This window comes from Lagopus muta, chromosome 6 (assembly GCF_023343835.1).
Source record: "Lagopus muta isolate bLagMut1 chromosome 6, bLagMut1 primary, whole genome shotgun sequence".
Taxonomy (NCBI): domain Eukaryota; kingdom Metazoa; phylum Chordata; class Aves; order Galliformes; family Phasianidae; genus Lagopus; species Lagopus muta.
The window spans coordinates 55,038,833-55,056,685 of NC_064438.1; the positions used below are offsets into that span (position 1 = coordinate 55,038,833).

General features: G+C 39.4%; 1 protein-coding gene across 9 annotated transcripts in view; it reads right to left on the bottom strand.

The window, feature by feature from the left end:
* The window catches only part of KIAA0586 (KIAA0586 ortholog), a 68,405-nt gene that overhangs the window by 43,841 nt on the left and 6,711 nt on the right, over positions 1-17,853 (bottom strand). For 7 of the 9 annotated variants that reach the window (XR_007377497.1, XM_048947269.1, XM_048947270.1 and 4 more), the window contains 14 exons: positions 17,188-17,365; positions 16,578-16,811; positions 16,134-16,302; positions 14,577-14,697; positions 13,548-13,692; positions 12,499-12,540; positions 11,870-11,911; positions 11,304-11,533; positions 9,601-9,673; positions 9,019-9,279; positions 8,423-8,597; positions 2,083-2,271; positions 1,062-1,249; positions 77-184 (listed from right to left, as the gene is read on the bottom strand). Coding sequence is in view for 8 of the 9 variants with exons in the window: in XM_048947269.1 (XP_048803226.1) it covers positions 77-184; positions 1,062-1,249; positions 2,083-2,271; positions 8,423-8,597; positions 9,019-9,279; positions 9,601-9,673; positions 11,304-11,533; positions 11,870-11,911; positions 12,499-12,540; positions 13,548-13,692; positions 14,577-14,697; positions 16,134-16,302; positions 16,578-16,811; positions 17,188-17,365 (2,155 nt within the window). In the remaining variant the exon portion in view is untranslated. The remainder of the gene's footprint in view (positions 1-76; positions 185-1,061; positions 1,250-2,082; positions 2,272-8,422; positions 8,598-9,018; positions 9,280-9,600; positions 9,674-11,303; positions 11,534-11,869; positions 11,912-12,498; positions 12,541-13,547; positions 13,693-14,576; positions 14,698-16,133; positions 16,303-16,577; positions 16,812-17,187; positions 17,366-17,853) is intronic. The other 2 variants (XM_048947271.1, XM_048947272.1) reach the window with 1 other exon arrangement.

Genomic DNA, 17,853 nt, shown 5'->3' on the forward strand with positions numbered 1-17,853 from the left:
TCTCACGTGCCAACAAAACTGACTGATTTCTCTTATTAAAAAAATTGAATCTATACACATTTAGACTAATTAATACCTGTATTACAGCATCAGCAGGACAAAGTGCAGGTTCGGGTTCTGGAAGCACACTGTCTGCACTCACACTGCCACTTGAAACACTGTCAATATCAACATTTGGTAGCACCTAGGAAAGAACAAATAACCACTCTGAATATTTATGTATTAGCTCAGCTACTGTTGTTGAACTGTTTATATTCTATCTTCCTACTGCTACTCAGTCATGAAATCCTTTTTCCTCTCAAGCTACTTGATTTCTCCTGTTCTCTAATTCCCTGGACTTTGTCTTGCATGTGATGAAAGGTGAGCAGACTCATAACTATTTATGTAGCACACGAGAGTTTGACATGCAATTCATTTCAGTTGGCCTACAAGCCACCGCGCAAGGCTGATTATTGGCTTCATGCTGTCATATATCTGGTAAGGTAAAAGGTATGTGGGTAGTGATATGGAAGGGAACAGAGCACAAACTCATCCTGTAATTAACTTCAAGATCCATGAATCATATATATTTGAAAGGTGTATGTAGGAGTGTGTATATTCTCAACAATTTGAATCCAAGACACTGAATAAGTTAGAAGCATTCACTTCCTTGACAACAGACTCATGTGAAAATAAGAGAAGGCTAGGCAAGGACTTCAGTGGTTGATTAATAAGGAGTGAAATTCTTGGGCTGAATATCATGCTTGAGAGAGAAATCTAAAAGGCCAAATCATTCATCTAAAGACTAACATCAATATTAATATTTGTTTTATCCCGTTTCTTCTGGCTTTAAAGTCTCACAAAAAAAAAGAAAAAAAAAAAAGAATAAAGTGAAACACTATGACATAGGACTATTTTACAAACACCTTGCATAGCTGGCCGACAGACAAAGTAATTTTCTGTTTGGCTTAAATGATTTTTAAGTTGTGATGCTTTCTTGGTAAGTCACTAGTGGATGAGACCACCTACAGTTAGCATTTATTCATTAAAATATACAAGAAGTCATCATTCTTGACACCAACCTGCACAGACAGTTGAGGGGGATCCTTCTTCTCTGATCTCATCTCTATTACAGCTATGTTTGGCTTTTTTACTTCAGCTGGAGGCTTTGGTGGCACTTGGGGAATAGAGGTTGTGACTGTAACAGGGTGTGGTGTACACGTAACTACTGCTGCAGGCTGCACTGAGATATCATTAAGTTGGGTCTGACCTAAAGGAAGTTTTAAAACTATTACAGATACATATCAACTTCCAAAACAAGGCAGTAAATTAATAGATTAAATTCTGGGTGTCTATGTTTTACATGAAACAGACCAATTACAGCTACAGACCAAGAGTGTACTTTATTCTAATACCACTGACTGAAGCACTGTGCATCACCAAGTAAACTTTCCTAGCAAAAATTTGTACATTTACCACAGCCACTTTTTAGAAATTATTCATTTTACTTGACTAGGGTGACACCTACTGCTGAAAACGAGCATAACTACATTGTCTTTGCCACTTAAAAATTACATGCCATGCTCCTTTCCCTTGACATCCTCTTAACTATATTCAAAATACTATTACACTTTTTAGCATCCCTTAAATTTTGATGAGACCCTCCTATTTCTTACTTAATTATCATCTTTAAATGCTAACTCTTTCGAAAATAAGGTCTCTACAGAGGTTCTACTGAAATCCAGGAACACAGAAACCATGAAAATGAGTTAGTGTGTTTGGCACAATCCTGATGAAGTTGTTGGATTGAAGTCACTGTAAATGTTGAATCCAATGCCCAAGGAACTGGTGATTCAGTTCCTACTTACACAGATACCAAACAAAGCCAGAACAAGAGCCCTATGAATGGAAAGTGCTCCAAAGAAGGCACATCCAGCTATACAGATAATTTCTCAGCCAGGTAACCCAGCATGAAAGATGAGGAAAACTGGAGCATTTTAAACTGTAGCTGAAAATCTCACAAACCAGGGCAAATCACCAACTTGACAAGACCGAAGCTGCAGGTATCAACTCGCATCCCCTGTAGACATTATTCACTCCTACCTAGTGGAATAGCCATAGGAATTAGGTGACCTTCAAGGGGACCGCAGTCAGCTGGCACTTCTCTGCTTGGACTAAAAAAATACTGATTTTCTTGAGCAAGTGCATACAGAGGATGCTGTTTCTTTGAGCTGATGACTGCTTTCCGTGCATGAGAACAAGTCTGTGTTCCTGCTGACTTCACCTTTGTACCTGAAATGAGAGCCATTTAAGTTGCACACCTTCAATGCGTGAACAACTCAGTCACATCACTACTGAAATCAAGCCTTGGAACCAAAACAGTTACGATTTTTGCTGTGGGATGAATGGAATGGGGTTGGGATACTGGAATGGCAGAATTGTAAGAGGGCCAAGTCAGATGTCTCAGTATTGACAGCAAGGCAGAAGTTAAAATTACAACTTTTGAACATCTAAGTCTACATTATGTAAGTATATGCATAAAATGTAATCTTAGATCTCTGTTGTTTACAGTCATCACGCTTCACATATAAATGGCCCATTAGCACATGGCATCAAACACTCCTTCTAGCTCTATTTATATTTAAAAGCTTCCTAATTAATTGAATAATGGGAGTCAATGATTATAAAATTCAGGGATAATAAAGATTGATAATGTGACTTTTAACAATGCAGACACAAGAGTAAGCCAACCCATTTACAAAGTGGCATTTTAGTACTAACAAATTATGGGTTGTAAGCCTAAAAACAAAAATAGCAGGTCATAACTCTTCCATTAAAAAATGCAGGTCAGAAAGAAGCATCTCTGAGAAGGGATTTATTGTCATGTTGGTTAAGCAAAGCAATGAGAAATCACAATACAATGCTGTGGTCAAGTGGATAAGCATAATCTCCAGATGTCTCAACAAGAGAGCAGAAAGGTAGAGCAAGACAAGACTTCCATATATGATAATGTAACAATCAGCTCTAATTCTGCACCTCCATAAATACTGAAGTAGGTTGAATATTAAAAGATTGTTAAATTTTGTTAGGGAAATCACTTGGAAACTGAAGTAGCTGTAAAGTGAAGCCAAATGTTCCTTATAAATCAGATACAAAAGTCTAAAATGTCCTGCTTCCTCTCGAACCATAAGGTACCACAGGAAGAAGAAACTAAGGGCAGAATTTCTCATGTCTCTAAATGATGAGCACATACCTTTCTTCAAAGCACAGATTAGCCAGAAATATTGTTCTTCACTCAAAGACAAATTACAGGACTCGGTAACATAAATAGATACAGTTCAGTGGCTTGTGATTTAGAAGAGGTCATGCTACATAATCTAACAGTCTCCCCTGGCCTTGAACTTTTGAGTAAAAGCAGAAATTGGCAACATATCTGTAATACTGCCAACTTGTAAAAACAAGGTTCTCACAGCAAGAATGATTAAGTACTGTGTACACACAGCACCTCATTTTAATTGCTTTCAACTTTTCATTTCTCCCTGAAAAGTTTATTTGCACTGGGCAGAAACTGGACATTTAATTATACTTTGTTTTAAAAACCTGGTGTTTTACATATATTTATTAGTTCAAATTATGCAGGAAAACAACTTTCTATTTTAGAGAAATGCCCTCTTGCTCATAAAAGTGTGAATAGCTGGATTTTTTTCCCCAATTTCCCAGAAGAAACCAAGCATTAGTCACTACAGTTTATTTGCAAAGAAAATGGTTGAGAAAGTTATAAAGTGACTGAAAGGAGACTCTCCAGACGGCTGTTTCAGACTTAAATAAACATCCTTATTCTAACGTTAATTTAAAACAAGCTCAGTGGACTGCTCTACCAAAAAAAGTCATTTAATAAGGCTCCATTTTTCAGTCAATCAAACTCAAGGCCAAGTTTTAGCAATAATTTTAAAGCCTTGACATCAAAGCCAGTATGGGAATCTGGGGGTGCAACCGAATCATAGAATCACAGAATGGCCTGGGTTGAAAAGGACCACAATGATCATCTAGTTTCAACCCCCTGCTATGTGCAGGGTCGCCAACCAGCAGACCAGGCTGCCCAGAGCCACATGCAGGCTAAAGTACTGCAGTGACATTTTGGAAAAGAAGCTGCATGACAGGAAAGAGCAAACCATGTCTAATACATGCTAGATTTGGTTTTCTTTCAAGAACCTCGGTGTTTACTCAACTTTGTTTCATTTTAATTACACTCCTACTGTAAAGGAGTAGGAATCTGTTTCAAATTCTACTGGTTGTACTTCCCTGCCATAACTGCATCTTTCAGAACAGCAGCCCACAAAAACACTCAGCAATTTTGTCATCAAGAGACTCACATAGGATACAGAATAATTACTTTTCCATTTTGTTGGCAAGATGTAAGAACGCACACTAATTAAGCAACTTGAGCAACTGTCATGGAAGAGTGAAAGACACATCATGCCAGTATTAAAACAAAGGCTGACCTCAGTCTAAAGCCACAAAACTCAGAAAACAGGATAAATATTCATAGGATTGCTAAGGTAAGTGACATGTAAAGAAAAACCACATCCATCTTCCTTTCTTCCCTTAGATAAGGATACAAGGGTGTCTTATTTCAATTGCTGTCAAGATATAAACAAAATGTAACCTTCTGTAGCTGCAGTCTGATGTGAAATAAAGAAATGATTTTTAGGATGGCTTTACTTTTGCAAACACATGTTTCCCTACTGTTTTCGTATGACTTAATAACTTGGAAGAGAATGCATTTGGGTAAAGGCTATCCAGAGTTCATTCTGTTTTCAAGCATATAGTTTTTAAACTGTATTTGTCACACTCAAGAACTTTAGAACACTACAAACAGCATGGATCCAGTACAGTTTTCTTTTTCATTTACTATTCACCCCAACACAAAACAAGGTAAAGCACTGGAGAGGCTTGTTACAGCTACATGTAATTTGTACCTTTACATTTCACTACATTAAATGTGGTAGTGGTAGAAAACTGGTAGCATCAAAATCCAGTGATCTACTGAGGAGGTGAATGGGGGGGGGGGGGGGGGGGAGGACAGGAACCACAGGAACCACACACTTTCCCACCCTTTAACCTTTCCCCCATTTTTAGGAGGAAGTTTTTCATCCAGAGGGTGGTGAGGCACTGGCACAGGTTGCCCAAGGAGGCTGTGGATGCCCCATCCCTGCAGGCATTCAAGGCCAGGCTGGATGTGGCTCTGGGCAGCCTGGGCTGCTGGTTGGTGACCTGCACACAGCAGGGGGTTGGAGCTGGGTGAGCACTGTGCTCCTTTGCAACCCAGGATATTCTATGGTGATTTGCAAGGTCTTGTTTCTGAAATAATAAAATTGGCCTTCCTGGAAAGCTTGTAACCTTCTTTTTTGGAGAAGAGTTCTATAAATCTAAACAAACTAATTTAGGGTGCAGCAAAAGCAGAACTGCTAATTAAAACATATTTAAAGAAGCATCTGTTCTCAGATCTTAGAAGCAACTGTATCATAGCTACACTAAGTGCTAACTGGCACACATTATACTCAAAAAAGTAGGAAAAAAAAAATGAATAGGTGTGCAGCACTGCCAGTAGAGTCAAAACGAGAGGTGGGTCAGACTGACCCTTCAAACAAGTACCCTACCACTTAAAAACAGACAAGAAAAAAAAGAGAGGTCAAATCAAAACTAGAAGCAACAAGCAGTTTTAAATCATGTTTTCAACTCTTGAAGTTAAGTTTTCAAGAGTGTTTCTGTTCTTTATGAGGACATCTCAAAACTCCCCTGAAAATGTGAATTGGAAATACATTCTAGCAGTAAGATTGATTCTTCATGGATCACGACTGGGCTTGAGAGCAGTCTAAGAAAAGTGCCAGAATCACATAAAGACAACTCCTTGCTTAACACCCAATTCTTGTACTTGTTTGAGGATTTGCAACCTCAGATGTAAGTCATAATTTCAAAAAAAATAGTAGTGCTGCTCTCCAAAGACATACATACAGTGCTTTATACCATCTATTTTTATGGCCTAAAACCATGGTTTTGTTAAGTGGCTGCCTTTATCATAGTACTCTCCTATACTTCATACAGAATGTAATATTTTGACAGTTATAAGAACACAATTTTTAAGTGTGACAGTTAAGACTGCATCAATTGCACGTTTACTGCATGAGCACAAGTCCAAGAAGTGAAGAGGGAAGGCAGCTAATAAATACTGCACTCTTCTTCCACTGGTGCTCACCCTATTATCTTGATTGTGCCTACAATCACTTCCACTGCCTCTTAAACTCAAACACATTCTTTTTCTTGATCATTATCTTTGATCAGTCAGCTTGCTAGCTCTCTGCTGCAGTGAGTCTAAGAGCCCTTGTTGCTTTTCATCCCTTCCTTCCCTCTTCACTCCACTGTCTCTTTCTTTGCTTAGATTTTTCAGTTCTTGCTGGTTTTTACCTCTTCAAAATTTATAAAACAACTTCAGTAAAGGAAAATGCTAGTTTGAATACACTCTTTCCTGTGCAGATATGGGAAGGATAGCAATCCCCAGACAACTTCAATCATAATGAAAATAACAGTGCAATGGCTTTGGAAGTTTCTTTGATTACATTTTATCTTTTGTAACAAGGTTTTCTATTATTGGAGAAGAGAAGGCTCCGGGGATTTTAAATGGAGACAGGGGAGGTTTAGGTTGGATATGAGGAGGAAGTTTTTCACACAGAGGGTGGCACAGGTTGCCCAAGGAGGCTGTGGATGCCCCATCCCTGCAGGCATTCAAGGCCAGGCTGGATGTGGCTCTGGGCAGCCTGGGCTGCTGGTTGGTGACCTGCACACAGCAGGGGGTTGGAGCTGGATGAGCACTGTGGGCCTTTGCAACCCAGGCCATTCTGTGATTATTAGGAGTAACAGCAGTCTTGACCTCTAAAAATTCCCTTAGCCCAGTGTGTTGTTCTGACAGACCTACGACAGATCAATCTTCATTTCTGTATTAAGAATCAGTGAGTTTTGAAAAGGTAAACACGAAACTAAAGATCCAATTGAAACAGAAGCACCCGAAGCACAAACCATTCATGATATGTGAAAGGCTCACAAGAATCCTGAGATGCATTGGTTGTGAGAAGACAGAGCAAAAGTCCCTGACACAGCTCAAAACAGGACCACGTGTTCTGCAAATCCACTTCAAGTACAATCCTATGCTTTCCAGCAGGTTTACTTAGGCAAACACTGAGTTGCTCTATTCTTTATGTATTGAGTTTTAAAACAGAAATGAGATAAAGACTGTGCCTTCCAACATCATCTGTTTTCCAATCTAAGTTCCATAGTTACCACTGTATGCTTTAATCCTGACTTGCTTTCATAAGCATCATGGCAGTGCCACACACACAGTGCTTATTTCACTCTGCTGTGCTTTCTTTTCTCTTTCTTTTTCTTTACTCATCCTTTAGAAAATGATTTTAAATAATTACCTTCGCTGACAGAGTGAACTGATTGAGAATTGTGTTACAAATTTAATTTACTTCAAGCCAGAGAAAATAATCAAATTTAATTAAGATTTGTCTTTGTACCTCATTGCTTCCTTAATGAAGGCTATATTCATTAGCATGATATTCAGTGAGCGGATGAATTTTACTGGAACACCCATTCCTTTCTACTAAATCAAGATGAAGTTGATGTACACTTACCTATGCCAGCTTTAATTTTACTTCTTTCACTATTACTTTAAAAATTAGGAACTACTGTTCTTAACAGATTGCCTACAGAACTCATGAATAGAATTTATTATCAGTTAATTAATACCTTTATCAAGTAAATAACCTTAACTAATTAGTTAAAAAAAAAAAAAGTTATACTCTGCATTTAAACTTCACTAACAGAAGAGTTGTCTCCATTTAGGGAACTGAACCACAGATTAACATGTCTTCCAAAGCTTTCAAGTTAAGAGATATCATCATCATCTTGCACTCTGCACTGTTCAACTCTCGTGTTAGAGGTAGGAAAAGAAATATCAGGCTTCCTTAGTTTTTCAAATCTTAGTAGATTTGAACTGAATCAATCTACTAAATGGCACAGCTGGGTAAACCTGACACAGGTAACCTTCACCAGAACCTGGATTAGCCTTTCAACACATTCAACTTACAGGTGCTTATGCAATTACTTCCAGCAATTCCATCTTTTAACTTCAAAGCTTGAGCAACAAGTAATATATACTATGTTTCTTAGGTTTAGAAATAGGTATGAATTTGACAACTTAAAATAAGTGAGAAACAAAAAAGAAAGTGGAAAACCTGCTGGTGTTTTGTGGTTTTTTTTAGTTTTGAAATTCCTGCAGTTGCTTCAGCCCTAAATGAAAGAGCAGGGGAACACAAGAAATACAAGGGATTCCTAATAGGCAAACTGGTAAGGAACACATTGTTCACATCCAGGAATCACTTACCTCTAACACACTCTATCACTCTGGGTCTTTGAAGTTTAGACTTAGGAGAGGGAGAGTTGAATCTCAGATAAGGTGCTTTTTTGAGAGTGCTTCGATGGCCCTGGTAAATTGGTTTTCCATAAACTTGGCTTAAATACTCCTCATTTTGTACCACTGCACGTCCACTCACAGGCTCCTATCACCAGAAAAAGAAGTTTAGAGCTCTTCATAGATGAACATTTGAACACAACAGAAAAATTACAGAAATCTAGTGGGAAAAAAAGAAAAGTTTTGCAAAAAGCATTACACACTGCATGCACACATGAAAACCTCTGCACACAGAATATATGTATGAGACACTTACCAGCAGGTGGATGAAACATCAGGTTACAAACTTGTAACAAGACAATGAATTCTACACTGCTATACGTGCTTAGACTTAGGCTTCTACAGAACATAAAAATAAACTCAACTCTCACAAGAAAATTCCACAGGACAGGGCAATCATTTTCATGTGAAATTATTAGTCTCACATTCAATTTTTCCCACAAATCCCACAATCTAGAGCATAGATTGCATAGCACTACCAAAAAGAAACCAAATACTTGTGAACTCACATCTGTCCCTTTTTTATTCCTCCGCAAACTTTCAGAAGAAAAATAAGTTCTAAAGCCCAGTTTGCTTTTGTTATCATCTGCATGATTCTGCAGTAACTTAGCTGCAGATAAAGGCTTCTTTGTTGAGCATCCTTGGATTTTCTGAGTTTTTGCTTTAATTTCTTTACTGTTCTTCATAGCCTTGATGTTCTGGGCTCTCTTGATCCATGGGACCTTTTGATCATATTTCACTTGTTCCATATCATTTCTTGCCATTTCTGCCTAAAGATAAAACACAAACATAGTAAAAGGAGATTTTATCTTCAAGGCTATCAGAAGAGTCCATGGATAACTTTGATGTTCTAAGAAATGGTCAGTGCTTTTCATGTTAGCCAGCAACTGTGACCAACTGATTTTCATTAAGGAATGAAAGCTTTAGAATAGATGTAAATATTTCTCTACAGCAAACTACAAGTTAGTAATAATAATTTCTTATGTTTTCAGATTGTGGGTGAATCATGCTTAAATATCAACATGAAAGAACAATGTGAGCTGGAAAAACACACTGCAAGAAACCTGAACTCATTTTTTCTCCAGCCATACCTGGATTTCTGCACTAATGGCCTTAATCCTCTCATCCACGGCCTTTCTGATACGAATCTTCTCCAGTGCATCTCTGAAACAGAAGGAACTGTTTTAGGCCTGAAATTGCACTGATTAATTCCTGGGAAAGTAGGGACCTTTCCTGTGGAACTCTATGGAAACAGAAACCCAGAATATGGATCGTGCACATCTACAGTCTCCAAAACACACTGAGCACACCTTATTTGGGTTTCCCAAACCTAGATGCTCTTACTTAATGCCACCTGCAAAAACTTTCCTGCTGATGTGTACTAATGGGATTGTAAACGTCTCTGACTAAGTGACAGTTCCATGCCCTTTCATATTTTCCATCAAAAGTTGAATAAATAGGTCTGGGACCCAACTCAAAACAGAAGAACAGATGACAAAGATTGTCACTTCCTCTACAATACAATTATAGCAGCTATCATGCCTGAAAGATCTTTACACGAAAAGAATTACCATTTTCAAGAAAACATAAGAACATTTTAAGAGGAAAACCGTAATTTAGTAGGTCCATTTAATGCAATGGATTAACCAAATAAAAGTTCAAAAACCAAAAGATCTGCTGTACAACGACTAATTTCCTAGCATTTAAAAGTCTCTGCAGAACTGTGATTCTATGTGCTCATCTTTGTCTTTTAAACCTCTCTCAGTTTTTTCGATCCCGTGCATTGAAGAGCTAGTGCAGTTCCTTGAAAACAACTATTTAGTGATTCTTCTTAGAAATTATAACATGATTCCCTTGAACTTCAAGGTTTTTTGAACCTTGTGATGTGAATTGAGGTGGTTTTGTGGGTTTTTTTTGACAAGAACCTGTTAATTGTCAACACCTGTACAACCTGTTCTCCAGAAGGTAAATCTGAATTCTGGGACTATCAACTGGCTGAAGTGTTCTGCTGTCAGTAGCAGGGTGTGCTGAACTTTTTGTAGACAAATGTGCAGCAATAGAAATATTCCACAGCAATGTCATCATTCAGTTACAGAATCACAGAATCACAGAATCACCCGGGTTGGAAGGGACCCCAAGGATCATGTAGTTCCAACCCCCCTGCCTAGCAGGGCCACCAAACATACACATTCAGATCAGGTTGCCCAGGACCCCGTCCAACCTGGCCTTAAACACGTCCAAGGACGGGGCATCCACAACCTCCCTGGGCAGCCCGTTCCAGGGCCTAACCACTCTCCTTGTAAAGAACTTCCCCCTAACATCCAACCTAAATCTTCCCTCCTTCAACTTGGATCCATTTCCCCTAGTCCTGCTGTTGTCAGCCCTTTTGAAGAGTTTACTCCCCTCCTGGGTGTAGGTTCCCTTCAGGTATTGATAGGCTGCAATGAGGTCACCCCGCAGCCTTCTCTTCTCCAGGCTGAACAAGCCCAACTCCCTCAGCCTGTCCTCATAGGGGAGCTGCTCCAGCCCCCTGATCATCTTAGTCGCCCTCCTCTGGACCCTTTCCAAAATCTCAGTGTCTTTCTTGTACTGAGGGCTCCACACCTGGACACAGGACTCCAGATGGGGCCTCACAAGAGCCGAGTAGAGAGGGACAATCACCTCCCTGTCCCTGCTGGCCACCCCTCTCCTGATGGAGCCCAGGATCCCATTTGCCTTTTGAGCTGCCAGAGCGCACTGCTGGCTCATGTTCAGAAGGAACAGTCACACAAAGCACTGACGAATGGAGCCTAACCTGTTTGTAGTCAAGGCGTTTATGAAAGCAGACATGGCACCTCCACCTTTTGCACGAAGAATGGCTTCCAAGTTTTCTTCAAGAACTCTTTTTCTGCTTTGAACTTCTCTCAAAACCCTCCTTGCATCACTCAGGATAGATTCTGGTTCTTTAACATTTTGAAGGACGGATGGCTTAACGAGTTGATTAAGTTCAGAAGGATCAGATGCAATGGTTTTAGTCGGTTTTGACTACAATTGAAACAAAACCACTGGATTTTAACCAGAGATTATAATGTAGTTTTCTATACTGTTAGTTTGTGAAGAGATGGCATCTGTATAGATGTGCATGTAAACCCTCGTGTATCTACGTAACAGTACTGAAGAATACTTAAACATGCAGCAAAAACCAAACCCCTCTACATGTATATATGCCCCAAGATGCACCTGGCAATACATTTAAGCTTTAAACAAACAACAAACCACCACAACCACACCTCAACACCACCATGATTCTCTCCCATTTGCTGATTTTTTACTTTTCAGAAGAGGAGGTTGAGGGGAGTTCTTACTGCTCTCTTCAAGTACCTGAAAGGTGCTTACAGCGAAGGCAGGGCTGGTCTCTTCTCCCTGGGGACAGGATGAGGGGAAATGGCCTCAAGTTACACAGGGGGAGGTTTAGGTTAGATACTAGGAAACACTTTTTTACAGAAGGGGTTGGTAAGCACTGCAATAGGCTCCCCAGGATGGTGGTTGAGTGACCAGCCCTGATTGTGTTTAAAACCCAATTTGATGCGGTGCTCAGGGACATGATTTAGCAGAGAGTGGTTAATTAGGGTAGTTTGGTTAGGCTGTGGTTGGACTTTAAGGTCTTTTCTAACCTAAGCAATTCTATGATTCACTATCAACCTTCCAATGATAGACTTCCCAATCACCCAGAGCATGGAATGCTACTTATATCAGCATTCCACACCATGCTTGTCTGAGAAGGATTTGCTCTGTCTCATTCCCCCAAGGTAGTTCCTTAAGGCTGAATAAGATAAGCCAATGAACAAGTTCCATTTTACTTTGAGTAATGTAATCTTTACATAACAACTTCTTTCCCAAGCAAACAGATATGCAGTAGTTACCATAACATTATCTCACTGTAAACAAATTCAATACATTTCCATACTTCACAGTTTAAGACTAATACATAAATAAATTTCAAAGTATACCTTAATGAGATCATTCATGTCTGATTTCCATGTATTTGCATCCTAAAAATAAGGAAGAAAAACCGTTGAAACTTACCTACAGACAAATCTGTCAGGGTAAAGTCTGGAGTGGATATGTGATGAAATTAAATAGACACAGAATTCTTTGGGAACTGTTAAATCTCAGTGTGCACTGCTTTTAGGTTAGAGCACCACCTTCTGTTCCATCTCCACTTATCTCAGTCTCTTCAGACCTTTTGGATGTTTGTGGTGAACTAGGGGTCATTCACCCCAATCGTTTACTCTCTCACTCTACAAGGCTCTCAAGCAAGGATGAAAAGTCTTTAGTGAAGTACCTAGTTAGCTCAACTCCACATTTGTTGAATTAACCATCCTAGTCTTCCTACTGAGTTTTCTTTTTCTTTAAGGAAGATACTTGAGACCATTTAAGTCAGCTCCTTACCCATTATTCTTTCTCTCCATCTTGTTCCATTTTGCCTGTGCTAGGTAGGGTACATTATTCAGTGTCAGCTTTTAGCAAGAGTAGTATGCAAATATTTATAATGCAAATGCAGTACATGGCATCTGTTCTCTTACTAAGAAGTGCAATCCACTAATATGTTACAAAAAACTATGAAATATTACCTACAGGAAAGGAAGTATCTTAAGTACATTCAACTTCAGAGATGTTTTAAGTGGAACATTATTCTTGCCCAAGAGGGAATGTTTCACCAGCTCTGTTAGAGCTCTATAGCTCTAATATCACAGGAACAGAGCCAGCAGAAAAGAAGCCCCCAAAATATCAGGATACCTTAAAACAAATAAACAAATAAAAGAAAACATCCTTATTTATTACTGTTTTACCTATGGTAGAAGGGCAGTGAAAGCCTCAACAGTCTGGTCAAATTCCTTCCACATGCTAAAAAAACCCTATATTTCAAATCACTGAAAACTACATTCTTACAAAGGCAGAGGCAAGGGAAATGTTTTTACTGATAAGACCTGTAAGTTCTCAGAGTTTTTTATGTCTCTTTCTGAAACTCCAGTCATTCTGAGAGTACAAACTTTACCTGTAGCACGTCGTGCATCTCTTTTCTCAACTGGCCAAGAACTTGAAGCAAATCATCTGCTTTTTTCACCGTTTTCTCAATTGAATTGCAATTTTGGGAGGAGTTTTCATAAGCAGGGCACGGGTCTGTTTGCAAAGCAGTAGGCCTGATGGGAGAAATACCCTCCATTGTAAGTTTCACAGCTATTTGTGTGGTCCACAAGAAATCGCTGACTTCCACACTGAGCATGGATTTAAAATGCAGGAATATCAAGGTTTTGTGCAGAACAGAATTTGCTTTTTCCCCTAAGCTTACAGACAGATTACTGAGTTTCCTCTGTTTATCACTCAGCACTTTGAGCTGCATCCTTGTATTTGTAACAGTGAATACAGTGAAACTGCATTTAACATTTAGACCTAGCAGAACAACATTTTAACTTTAAAAACCTTCCAGTTTAAAGCAATTCATATTTTCATAAATAAGACTATTTCTGTAGCTGTTTCTCACATATTAGTGAAATTTTGTCAAAGCATTGCCTGAGGGAAAACACATTTCAGACTGCATTGCCTAGAAACTTAGCTTAGCTTAACCTAAAGCTTAGAAACTGATGCTGCTCCTTCCTAACAAAATGTTCTCATATAGCTTCCAGAAGTAGCCTGGAGTCTCATTGACAAGAGAATTCTATTTTAATACAGTGCCTGCACAGCTGGCTTTCTGATGCTACTCCTGAAGCCACAGCACTAGAGGAATTACATTTAGAAGACAAAAAAGCACACCAAGTGATACCTACTGACCTCTGAGAATGGTGTTACAAATTGCTTTGACCAGCCAGCTTCCACCTACCTTCAGAACACAGTGTGACCAGACACAGAAGCTTCATGCAAATACTTGTGCTCTGGTGTTTTACTTCAAACATAGCTTTGTTGGAGTCAAGAGCCAAGGCAGTGACTCTTTCACACCACCACCATCTCACACATCTTTCTCAACTTCATTAAAATTAACAAACAACAACAAACACGTCCTCAATTTTGGATATGGGCATTTGTTTACCTTTCTATCTCAGAATGCCAGCTCATTTTATCATTGGTCAATGCTGTCTTCTCAGAAGACTCCATTTGCCCCCATGGAGCTACTTGAGGATTCGGGAGATGCTCAAGTTGTCTCCCATCACCTAAGGCAGGAAAAAAAAAGTCACAAGTACCATTAAGTTCATTCAATAGATTTCAATACCTCTTTTCTTTTCCAAGCATTACACTAGTCCATTTTACTATGATTGCTTTACATTAGCAAAGTCAGAAAACACATGAATGAAACCATGGCAAGCAATTGAGTCCACAATGTTACAGATTTGTTCTTCCTTCATCTGGTTTCATTTATTCCTTAACTCACAGCACAAAGAGAACACGTGACAGCATTGAAAAGACTGAAGCAGCACTCTGATGAAGATACTAAAACACATTTTGTCCATGCCTGGTTCTATCTTTAGTCCTGAATTATTATTCTGAACACAGCCAACTGAAAAAAAGACAATTTACTTTTTCTGGATAAAATGTTCAAAACCAAGTTCCATACCACTAAACTGATGTCAAGTAGTAAATCAATATATTTGCTTTGCACTTGCTGTTTTAATTGCTATAACTCAGGGACATGGTGCATGAGTTTGTGTGACAAAAATTGTTCAGACAATGATAACTAAGTTATTGAGGAGCTCTTCCATTTTAAATTATACAGGATAATCTTCCTTAAACATGACATTATATGGTCACTGTTTTTAGTTTCTCATCTCACAAAACATCTCAGGGAGAAAATCTGCCTGGAGGCTATAGGACATCACAGGATTTCACAGAATGGCCAGGGTTGGAAGGGACCTCAAAGATCATGAAGCTCCTGCCCCCATACTGCATGCAGGGCCACCAACCTCCCCATTTCACAGCAGCCCAGGCTGCCCAGAGCCCCATCCAACCTGGCCTTGAACACCTCCAGGGATGGACGGGGCATCACAGCCTCTCTGGGCAGCTCTTCCAGCACCTCACCACTCTCACAGCACAGAACTTCCCCTTGACATCCAACCTCAATCTTCCCTCCCTCAACTTAAAGCCATTTCCCCTCATCCTGCAGTTATCTACCCATTCAAAAACCTGACTTCCCTCCTGTTTGTAGGCTCCCTTTAGGTACTGCAGGCTGCCATGAGGTCACCCCACAGCCTTCTTTTCTCCAGGCTGAACAAGCCCAGCTCCCTCAGCCTATCTTGAAGTCTTCAGTTGGTTAAGAGCAGCTGACTTGTTTCCAACCATGAACTCTCCCAGACATATTTTCAACTATTCTGAACACAAGTACATACGTGCCATCAAACCAACAGCTCAGAGGAGGGGGGAACAAACAGTGTCTCTGCCTCCCCAGATGGAATTAATTTGATGCAGACTATGCAGTTAGTAAGTGCCAAACTCTCACTTTCATTTTAATGAATGTATGTTATGCTGCAAAAACCATTTTTACAGAAGAAACATTTCCTTCTCACTGCTAACATGGTATATACTATTCAGTATTAGTAAATCAAAATCAATGCAAAACTAACACTGAAAAATAGATATAATAAGTTTTCTTCACCTTGTGTAGGCAGACCACCAGAAGGAAAAAAACTCTTCTGAGATGATGATATTCCACTGTTAAGCAACTGCTGCTCTGCCTTCTCAGATTGTTTTGTCATGAGACCAGAAGAAGGCAGATGAGTCTGCTGCAAGCCACCCATGTTGACAGCAGAGCTAAAGAAATGAGACTGAGAGAGAAATTACAGTGAATTTCTGATGCTTCCATTCATTTCCTATGTAAAACTCCCCACCATGAATACTTGCCATGTAATCATACAAATCAGATTTTGATATGATTCTTGAGAGGGGGAAAAAAAACAACAAAAGACATAACAGTGGGGATAACTCCCAAATTTCCATAATCAACATATAATTCAAGTTTTAAAAAGCAGATGATGATAACATTAACACTGAGATATAGAAGAAATGTTTAAACAAAAGCTTTGCCTTCTTACACAGATACCTGAATACTCATTTGATGCTCCTGCAGCTTTTCCAGATGGTGAATCCGTTGCAGCATAAAAGCATTCACTTGTTTTTCAAGCTCATTGACTCTTTCGTGACAGTGGGGCTTCTCATGTTGAGTCTTTGTATTTGTTTGCTGTTCAGCAACACGCTGCAGTTGCCTCTCAGTCTCCTGTAGCTTGTGAAGCAATGTAGAAACTGAGTTAACTTTAGCTTGCAAATCATTTTGTACCTAAGAGAAGAAGAGAAAAAAGAAAAAACCTTGCTGCAAGCATGAACAGAACACAACAGCCTCCCCATCATCAAGGAGTGATTTGGTTCCCAAAAGACAGACGAAATATCAGTTAGCTTTAATGTTGGTGGCTTAACAGCACTATGAAATTCTTCTGAGAGATAAATCAAATGGCCTCCATCCATATGCAGCCACATCCCATTTAGCCAAACCCCAAGCAGTTGTCTCTGCTGTGATGGTCAGCTGTCCGAGATCATTAGCACAGAAAACAGTAAGCAGATATTCAGTTCTACCACCAATCACTTCAAGTCTGCTTAGAAGATCTACTGGTTCAAAGTGGGCAAAGAACTACCATTACCACAAGCTGCTGACTCACTTTAAGAAGAGGAGCAGTGGTAGCAATGGCAGCAGCAGTTGCTGCTGCAATGGTTGTTGCAGAATCAGCTTCCCTGTGCATTGACCTGGGGTCCTGACCAACACCTTCCTTTCTTTCAGGGGAGGCATTTCCTAAGAGCTGCACCTTCATCTCCTTAAATACAGGAGCACTTCGTGTTCTGTAAAAACAAACAAGGTCCTGTAAATAACACTGTTTTCTTAAAATCCACTCTTTTCCCCCATTTAACACCAGAATCACCAGTTATATAAGCATTACTCCGTGAAGCTTTTGATGCCCATGAAATAAAATTATTCCCATAATTTGGTATGACACTAGAGGTTTCTCAGGGTTATACCCACAGGAGGGGGGTTGGAACCAGGTGATCTTTGAAGTCCCTTCCAACCCAAGCCATTCTATGATTCTTTGTTACAGTTTCAATATAAAAAGGCATTTCCATGTGGTATTTCCATGACCACAGCAAAGAATATGTTTAACAAGTTGCATTTTGCAAAGAACAGCATGCTAGTAGCAAAGCCCTACTATAACATACTTGATCTTGAAGATTTCCAGCCTACAGATGAACAGCATATATCCACACTGGTCTTTAAAGACAGCCTACATGTTCATAGAATCATCACAGAATGGCCAGGGTTGGAAGGGACCTAA